The 9,451-nt window shown below is 45.8% G+C and overlaps 1 protein-coding gene across 1 annotated transcript; it reads left to right on the top strand.

The window, feature by feature from the left end:
* Window positions 1-5,582: 5,582 nt before the first annotated feature.
* Window positions 5,583-9,302, top strand: GJA10 (gap junction protein alpha 10). Its single transcript, XM_048049498.2, has one exon. The coding sequence runs from the start codon at window positions 6,492-6,494 to the stop codon at window positions 7,866-7,868; it is 1,377 nt and encodes a 458-aa protein (XP_047905455.1). The 5' UTR covers window positions 5,583-6,491; the 3' UTR covers window positions 7,869-9,302.
* The last annotated feature ends 149 nt before the right edge of the window (window positions 9,303-9,451 follow it).

Here is a 9,451-nt window from a genome sequence, read left to right as displayed (position 1 = left end):
TATCAATGGCCTGTTTTATTTTGTATGGTAACAGTGATGTAACCTTCAGCTTGCACTAACAGGTAACTTTCCCCAGAAGGAGCAAGTCTAGTGCTGGTAAATGCTTTTCTGTAGTAAAATGGAAAAAATAGTCAAGTTTAAGTGAGGTGACTGTTAAAATAAACCAAAGGTTTTCTCACTCAGGGGGTTATGCTTTGCTTGTAGCGTTGTGGTGAGTTGACCACGGCTGGCTGCCAGGTGCCTCCCACTCTCTCTCACTGCCCTCCCCAGCAGGATGGGGGAAAGAAGATGAAAAAGGGTCGAGATAAAAACATGGATATTGCTGGTGAATTTCTGTGGTGGACAAAACAGATTTGCCTTGGAGAAGATTAATTTAATTTATTGCCCATTAATGACAGAGTAGGGTAGTGAGATATAAAAACAAAACTAAAACCACCTTCGCTCCACCACGTCCTTCCCAGGCTCAATTTCACAGCAGTGTATTAGTACAAGGAAACACAGTCTGTGTTATAAGAAGATTAAAGTTAGTTCCTACATACATAAGAGTATCAAAAGCTGCAATGCTGTAAGAAGTATATTTGGGCCTAATATTTTGAGGTATATTTTGAGGTTTGTTGATTTATTTATTTTTAATAGTTGCCACCAGTGATTTAGGTGCTGACAAGTGATTTAGGTGCGGGCAAGACAAAGCAAACTCCCCATACTGGATTGGAATACAGGGTATTGTGGCAGAACCAACAAGATCACAGCTTTCACCCTACTTGGCTATCTCACGTTCCTGCATGTATGTTCCCTGGGTCTCCACTTCCTGGCAGGGAGGTCCTGGTTCCTGCTGTGCCACTGCTTGCAGTTACCCATCTCAGGTGTCACTGGCCAAGGTCCCAAGGCATCCCCCAGCATCTGTCACCGCGGATCTCTTTCACCTCCACGATCTTTCCTCCAACCACAGTCTCCAACTTCTTTCCAGGCTCCCGTCTTTCCAAAACTACTTTTCAGGAACCTATCTTTTCGGCACACCTCCTTCCGACACCCAAACCCTTAGTTTTCCTAATTTTAATAGTTAAGTGCAGAAGCACGATGTGGGACCAGTCTTCTTGGTGGTGGTTCTGTCTTACATCTCTTGGAGGATTCAGACCTGCTGCTTCTGCTTTGCCAGCTTGTGTGAGTTGCAGCAGGCAAGTGGCAGGCTTGTGCTTGAGAGTTCAACAGTTCAGCTTCAGCGATTCACGTGTGTGCACACAAGATCTGCTGCATGTTAGCATTCACACTGTAAGCTGTTTTCACCTATGACGGATGTCTATAGCAAGGAAGTTTCTTCAGCCACCACAAATTCTTGCTCACATCCAAAGGCAAAGGACTACCTGCACTTCTGTTCTTTGCCATGTTTCCCCGCATGCCCTGGCCCCACTTCCCTTTCATGTACAATTAATTCTGCAGTCTGTTAACAAGCTCACATGCACAGTTCTTTAACAACACCAGTTACTGTGCTGCTAGAGCAGAAGCATGGCAAATTGTCCCAAAGCAGCCTGCTGCCACCTTCCTACCCCCTGGAAACGCAAATGCCTAACGCTGTGGTTGCTCTGGGGGCTGAGGGATGGAGGCTGTCCTGGTGCTGTCACCTGGTGAGAGGGAGAAGAGGTGGCACAGAAACGTTCCAGTCCACAAACAAGCTGCTTCTGCTGCGATCAGCAAAGCAGGTTCTCCAACAGGATGGGTAAGTCACAGCCAATGCTATACTTGCTCAGTTTTCAAGTTTCTTCACTGAACAGAGCTAAGGAAGGTGCTCCTGAGAACCACCCAGCAGGTGAGGAAGCAGCCGGAGACAGGACACCCAGGCCTGAGTCAAAGCTACAGGACATCTGAAGCAACCAAATAAAGCCTTGGAGACTTTGTGAGCAAATGTGGAAAGAAGAGACATGAAAATAAAACACCAGTGACAGGTGTGTGAGAGGACATCGCCTTGAGAGAGTGTGAGAGCAGAAACATATGGGTGAGAAAGGCCCTGGGGGGTCTGGCTGGTTTGGATGGCCGTTAACATGTCTCTCAGGAGCAGAAAGTGTAGAAAGTGCTCCCTTAAAGCACAGGAAACATACACAAACTGCATCCGCGTTATACTGAGGCTGAAGAAAAGATGCCGTAGCCACCTCATTTGCTACAGGGAAAGGCTCTGGACTCATGCTTTAACGTGACTTTCAGGGAGATTACTGCAGCCTGTGCTGGAGAGAAGGATACACTGCTGCGGAAATCTGAGCTAATCGCCAAGAAGTGGGGCTGGTGTCTTTTGAGAGCTGGCCGCTGGTTAGTGGGAAACCTTTAGGGGGAAGAGACTGAAGTGGAAATCAGTCGTGCTCCTTATAGGACTGAAGTGTATGTGTTGTAATATGCTCCTTAGGCTTCAGGCATGGGCAAAGGACAAATGCCTCACGCTGATGGGAGACGTTTTTAGCATCAGAGCCTCAGCTCTAGTGGCCCTGATTTCACACAAAATCCCATTTTAGGAACTCACATTCTTTTTTTGGATCTCACAGACACAAATTCTGACCAGTCTTCAGGGGTGGCTGTAAGCCAGCTGAGGCAGGGATCCTGTGTCGAAGGCCCGTGTTTCTAACCGAGGCCTTGAGCCTGGGCTGGTGTGGCCTCCATTTTGAAAGCGCCGGTCTTACACAGACTAAATTAACTCAGCAGGCAGCAGAGTATGAAATCGGACGTGACCGATCGATCCTTTGGCTTTGATTCAAAGCGAAACTAATGGAATGTAAAGAAAATGTAAGAACCTATAGGGCTGTAAAGGGTGGTCATTTATTCCTCTTACAAAACAAAAATTAATTTAGGATCTGGGTGTGGACAGAATGTTTGAAGAAGTGAATATAACAATACATAGGGACATTACAAACGATTGCTGTGCAGACTGAGCCTCGAGGGAATGGCTTTGATAGATGCCACTGACTAAAATAATTGCATGATAATTTTGGCTAGAGGCACCATCCTATCATCTGATGGTTTTAAACCATGCACATAGAGTTTAGATTGAATGATCTAAACATCCAAATACAAATAACTGAGAAGTCTGCTTCAAGTACCACGTTTATGCTTTGGCTCTTGGAAAAAAAAAAAAAAAAAAACACAGATGTTATAGCACTTTGGAAGAAATTTTCTGCTCTACAGCATTCAGCAGTGCTACGTGCTCCTTCTGCAATGCCCTAAAAAAGAATAACCAAGGGCTTTCTCCGAAGGTAAGCAGCAGAAAAAAAATTCTTCCTAGGGAAGTACTGAGCAAGTAGATACCCATCAGACTGGTAGCAATTCAAATTAAAAAACAGGAGTATTTGTATCGTAACATTTGATCTTTCCTGAAAATAAGTTTTTCAGTGTAGCTAGAAACTGATGAAAAATGGTCTTTTTGCAGTTTAGTTGGGGGTTGTTTCTCCCTAATATGAGCTATAACCAGTGGATCGATAAAGCATGTTTACAGGTGTTATCAGACTGGCAGTTCTCAGGATGCCAAACGTATGTGTATATTGCTACTTCGGAAGTGCAATGGCTGCAGGACAAAAGAAGAATTCAGACAGTGACGTATTTCATTTTGACCATCCGTTCCAGTTCTATTTTAATTTCTGTGTGATAAAATTTAAGAAGATTTAATTCTGCAAATCACTTCTGATGAAATTTTGGCACAAATTTAATGCAAAAGTGATTTGAATTGTGGAAAATGATTAAATGAACTTTAGAAGAAATAAAGAAGTAACAAAAACAAGAAATTAAGAAATGTCCTTCATCAGAAATGGGGCATTTCCATCTGATTCTAACTATGACATGCATGAATTATTAATGCTTAAAATTATCATATAAAAATATTTGGACAGACACGAAGGCAGTCAGATGGTATAAGGAGAAATGTCCTGCGTCTGTACAATCTATACTAGAACAGTGTATTTTGTCAGACTAGAAATAATGATATCTCTGATATTTTAGATTACTCTCTTACAGTAAACTGAAATTACCCTGTTACACTGGGCTAAAATAAGACCAGGGAAAGGAAAGATGGAGAAATTGTAAGCAGAAGGTTATAAAGCAGTTTTGACTGATATCTTTGAAACTATGGCATTCATGGGTATAGGTTAACTTTTTATTTTTATTATTATTTTTATTACAGAATGTTTACCATGTAAATATTCATACTGTGGCTCTATCGGTGCAGATTTTATGGGAAAGTGTCTTGGTATATTAAGCTTACTTAAAGAATTAATTAGACCATTCCTATAATTATCCTGCCCTGTCAGCTGTTGTAAAGGAAAGTCAAGGACAGTGTTGTTTAGATACTGATAGCAACAACTACGAAACAAACACTTGCATAGAGACACAGTTTATACTCCTCTTCTTGTCTTCACCCTGAAAGACAACATTAACTTTCTGTTCCAAAATGGACATTGATAATTCCTAGTGCTAGAAGAATGATATCTCTTCATCTCTAGGACTAAAACGTCTCATTTCCTGCACTTACATTTTGGCAACTTTCTTAATGCTCTTTTGTTCAACTGCTGTGTCCTGCTGCCAGTCAGTCACCTTTCAGGGGAAGTGGTACCTAGCAGTCAGCACGTATTACCCACTAGTACTTGACCTCTCGAGTGTCTGGGTTGGGATCTTGCTCTGCATAAACTTCTACTTCTCACCATACTGAAGGTGAATTTTGTAACACAGACTCTTTTGTACGTGCTTTTTCAAGCTCTGAAAAATAGGTCCAACTTTATTAGATGTAATATTTCGGTACATGAACATCATTACACCCACCCAACCTATAAACTTGCAACATTTGATATCTACTCTGAATAAAATCCATATGCAGTTAGAAGAAAGAAAATTGTACTTTAAAGATGAGGAAAATGGACTACAGTCGTTTTTGATGACTTTTTTCCATACATCTTATTTTGGTGACATGCATGGGAGGGAAGGAGTGGGGAAAGAAGATACTCCAGATGCATCACAGCACCCAGACAAGCCTGAAAAGGTACCCTGTACCAAAAGGGAATTTTATTGTGCGGGTTCAAATTTGCAGGGAAAAAAAAGAACAAACAACCTAACCCAACACAAAACAAAACTAACCACCACCAACAAAAAAGTAATAAAGCATGTAGGATGCCAATGCAGAGAATGACTGTGCTGTTAGTTACAACTGAAAATCTTTACTTGCAGTGTGGATAAATACAACCTCCAAGGAGATTCTTGCTATGCCGTATCATATCATAAATCACAACCAAAATATATTGATAACAGTGATATCACTCAGCTTTGCAATCAATCAAGATCATGTAAGATTTTAGGTACTGCAGCCAGCCACTCTTAAAAAGCTTAGAAATGGCACCTTACAAAAGGTTGTAATTTAGTGGAATTTGTGAAGCTTTGAAAGTGCAGTAGCATACAAAATATAAGTGAGAACCCTCAGGTGGATACGACCCTAGTTGCTTTCAATATTTTATTGCCATGTTAGCAGGAAGAATTCCAGGAACTCAACACAAAATGTGTGATGTATTCATAACTACACAAATACCTTACATTTCAATTCCCCACATTATCTGGAGCTCCTGAACAGCTTCTAGAGAAGTGGCTTGGAATCAAGCATCTTGCAGCAGAACATAGATCAGTTTGCTGGGAATTGTTTCTGGGAAAAAGGTAGTTAAAAAGATCATCTCACACAGCTAAAAACCTTCCCAACACTTCATTATGTATTTCCTGCTTTATTTATTTCATATGTTTAAATCTATTATTAAGACAAAGCATAACGTTCAAGATACAAATCCTAGAAACACTCTAACTTTTTGAGTGATATCTTAGAACTGAGACTATTTATACATGTACATTTACATGTAAATTAGCTATGTATTTGTAGTTTTGGACTCCAAGGCAGAAACTTGTGGACCATTATCCTGGTAGATAGGATAATATTGGATGGATGGCATTAATAATGCTACTACCTTGGTGTACCGAATTAAATTCTTTTTGGTCATAGTTTTAGGATACTTCTCAAAGCTTTCTCAATGAAATGAAGGTAATGAGCCTGATATATTATTCCAGTTGTTTTTCACCCAAAGCTGTGGCAAAGCTACAGACAGGAATAGAGTGGGTGTAGAATTAATCTATTGTTGGCAGTGGATTTGCAAAGTGGGGGGAAAAAAAAATCTTCTTTCCCAGTGGGAAGAAAATGCTGTAAAACTGCAGGTAGTTAAGAACTATTGTGGCTTATAGGCGAACACAGCCTCTCTTAAGCTTAAAATAATCTCACATTTGAATCTTTCACTAATAATCATGTCTGCATTAATTTAACAGCCCATTACATGGAAAATAATGATGAATTTCTAAGCTCTCCTGCTATCAGAAGAATACACATGAAGCATCATTATTTTTAAAAAGATACCAAAAAGGACCATTTTGAAAATAAATCCAGTCGTGTATTAAAATAAGATCACTTTTTGCATTTCAGACATGAACTTCTGACCATGGGGGACTGGAACTTGTTGGGCAGCATCCTTGAGGAAGTCCACATCCACTCCACCATCGTTGGCAAAATCTGGCTCACGATCCTCTTCATATTCCGGATGCTGGTGCTGGGAGTGGCTGCCGAAGACGTCTGGGACGACGAGCAGTCGGAGTTCATCTGCAACACGGAGCAGCCTGGCTGCAGCAATATCTGCTACGACAAAGCCTTCCCCATCTCTTTGATCAGATACTGGGTATTGCAGATCATATTCGTCTCGTCTCCGTCTCTAGTTTACATGGGCCACGCGCTCTACAGGTTAAGGGCTCTAGAGAAGGAGCGGCAGAAGAGGAAAGCCCACCTGCGGGCTCAGCTGGAAGACCTGGAGCCCGTGCCCGAGGAACACAAGCGAGCGGAGAGGGAGCTGCGGAAGCTGGAGGAACAGAAGAAGGTGAATAAGGCACCCCTGAGGGGGTCCCTGCTGCGCACCTACGTGCTACATATCCTGACCCGCTCGGTGGTCGAGGTGGGCTTTATGATAGGTCAGTATCTTCTGTACGGGTTCCACATGCCCCCCCTTTACAAGTGCGCTCGTCCCCCTTGCCCGAACACGGTGGATTGCTTTGTGTCCCGGCCCACGGAGAAGACCATCTTCATGCTTTTCATGCACAGCATCGCCGCCGTCTCCCTCTTCCTCAACGTCCTCGAGATCGCCCACCTGGGCCTCAACAAGATCCACAAGACCCTGGCGGGCCGGCCGCGGAGGCCGGCGGGCCGGGCTGACGCCGAGGCCGGCCCCTGCCACCCCACCGACGGCTCGGCGATGCCTCCTCGCCCTTCGGCCTCCCCGCAGCCGCCTGCCTCCTCCTCCTCGGCCGCCGCCGGGGGCCTCCAGCGCCGGGGGGAGCCCGGAGCCGCCGCCCCGCCGCGCCGCCGCCCCCCGGGCTCGGTGCAGCACCGCGGACAGAGGCCGCCGCCGTCGTCCAGCAGCGAGGAGGCTCCGCCGGGCGCGGTGGGGACAGCGGGGCCAGGGCCGGGGCCGGGGATGGGGATGTCCAGCCGGCTGCCCCGCAAGCACAGCCGGGTGAGCGCCTGCAGGGACGTGGAGGAGGAGCGCGGCGAGTCCCCCGACAGCGGGCACTGCCCCGGCACCCGCAAGTCCAGCTTCCTCTCCAGGGTGCTGCCCGCCAGCCCCGGGGGCAGCGGCAACCGGAGCGCTGCCTCCCCGGGGGGCTCCGCCAGCGGCTCCGGGGCCGGCTCCCCGTCGGGCTGCGAGGGGCAGCGGAGCCAGGAGGGCAGCCCGGCAGGCAGCCCCCCGCCGCCCGCCGCCGCCGCGGGACGACGGGTGTCCATGGCAAGTAGCGCCCCGCCGCCCGCGGGGCAGGTGGCGGGTGGGTGACCGGGGGAACCGGGGGGATCGGGGTGACCTGGAGGCTCGGGGGGATCAGTCCCAGGGAGGAGAGGGCGAGGCGGGGGTCTGGGAGGTTTCTCCAGGCTCCCCGGCACAGCGCCGGCATGGTGGGTCCTGCTGGGTGAAGGCTACCCCCGGCACATCGGTCCCCTGGTGCAGTGAGAGCCGAAGCATCACTAGGGCATCCGCGAGGGTCTCCAGAGCTCCCAAAGCATCCCCAAGGCATCCCTAAGGGTCTCCAAGTCACCAAAGCTTGGCTCATCACATCACCCCAGGGCTGCCATCCATCCCTCGGTCAGCTCCGGCCTTCTTGACGCCCTAACAGCCAGAAGGCCACCACCCGATGGGTTGGCTTCTTTCGGCTCCAGGGGTGGCTCTCCGGGCTGACCGGCGGGCTGGGTAGCTGCCCAGTGGGTAAACCAAAGTCTCTGCATATAAAACACCAAATAATTACAATCACAGCGCCGACAGCTACAGAAAGGCATTTTCAGAGGCTGTTCCTGTTCTTTGGCTGGACCAAACTTGCTTACACTCAGTGTTAATAAGGTATTGTGCTTGCCTTCAACCACCAAGTAGATCTTTTAATTTTTTTTTTAAAGGAATTTGACTTCTGATTGCCCCGGATCATGGGATTTGTTCTCTGAGAACAAAACCCCCAACTTCTTTATAAATTCTTGCAGGAGCAAGCCCTTAAATATCTTTTGACAGAGCATGTAAAAACCAGAAGATTACTTCACACAATACTCAGAGTTATAAATTCTGCTTAATTTCTCCTCACTTTTCCTAAAAAGACATGCTTTTATTAAATTTGAAGCAAAATAAACTCACAAAACCCCAAAATCTTCTGTAGTGAGAAGCAGAAAATACTCTCACACATTGTTCCCCACCAAACTGCCTGTGAGCTCCATTTTTCACGGAGTTATAATTTCTACAGTATATAAATAGTGGGCATAAACCATGTTAAATTGCCACTTCGGTGCTATTTAATTACTTTTCACTTTGCTTTTTCGAGTATGGGGAGATGGCCTAGAGCCCAATCTGTTGACCATCTGCTGTTTTTGGATACCCAGATGAGAAGGCTATTTAAAAAGGCTGAGTGCAGGAGGTACTAAGCAAGGCAGAATCTCAGTAGCACCTGTTGAGAAGCCACAGAAGATACTTGGCAGCTTTTAATGTTTAATGACAATGAAGCTATCTTTCAGGTGAGAGCTTGCTGAGAAATATACTCAGTTTGCAAAGCAATGCCGTTATTCCTGAAAGTAACACTTTCCTGGCATGCTGCCTTTGTGGATCATTACGCATGGGACTGGTACTAGCATTTTTTAATGTGACTCACGATATTCTGAAGTAAAGGCACTTCTATCATTCGGTCACTGCTGTGGCTAATGCACTCTGCTACCAGCGTTCCTAAGGTATTTAATGATACCACTTTCGGTACACATGTATGCTGGTGCAGCGTAGAAGTGCTGTGCCTGGGCAATAAAACCTATACAAAGAGAGCAAGGAAATTCCTCTTGGGACTTCCTCTTTGGAGGAAAGGTTACTTTCAGCCTTTAAGGGAAAATGTGTCC

The sequence above is a fragment of the Anser cygnoides genome, chromosome 3 (genome assembly GCF_040182565.1).
Source record: "Anser cygnoides isolate HZ-2024a breed goose chromosome 3, Taihu_goose_T2T_genome, whole genome shotgun sequence".
Taxonomy (NCBI): domain Eukaryota; kingdom Metazoa; phylum Chordata; class Aves; order Anseriformes; family Anatidae; genus Anser; species Anser cygnoides.
The sequence above is the reverse complement of the archived record's forward strand: the minus strand, read 5'-3'. Positions and strand labels throughout refer to the sequence as shown.

Bases quoted from the DNA above. Each gene is read 5' to 3' on its own strand.
- GJA10 (XM_048049498.2), top strand. From the start codon at position 6,492: ATGGGGGACTGGAACTTGTTGGGCAGCATCCTTGAGGAAGTCCACATC.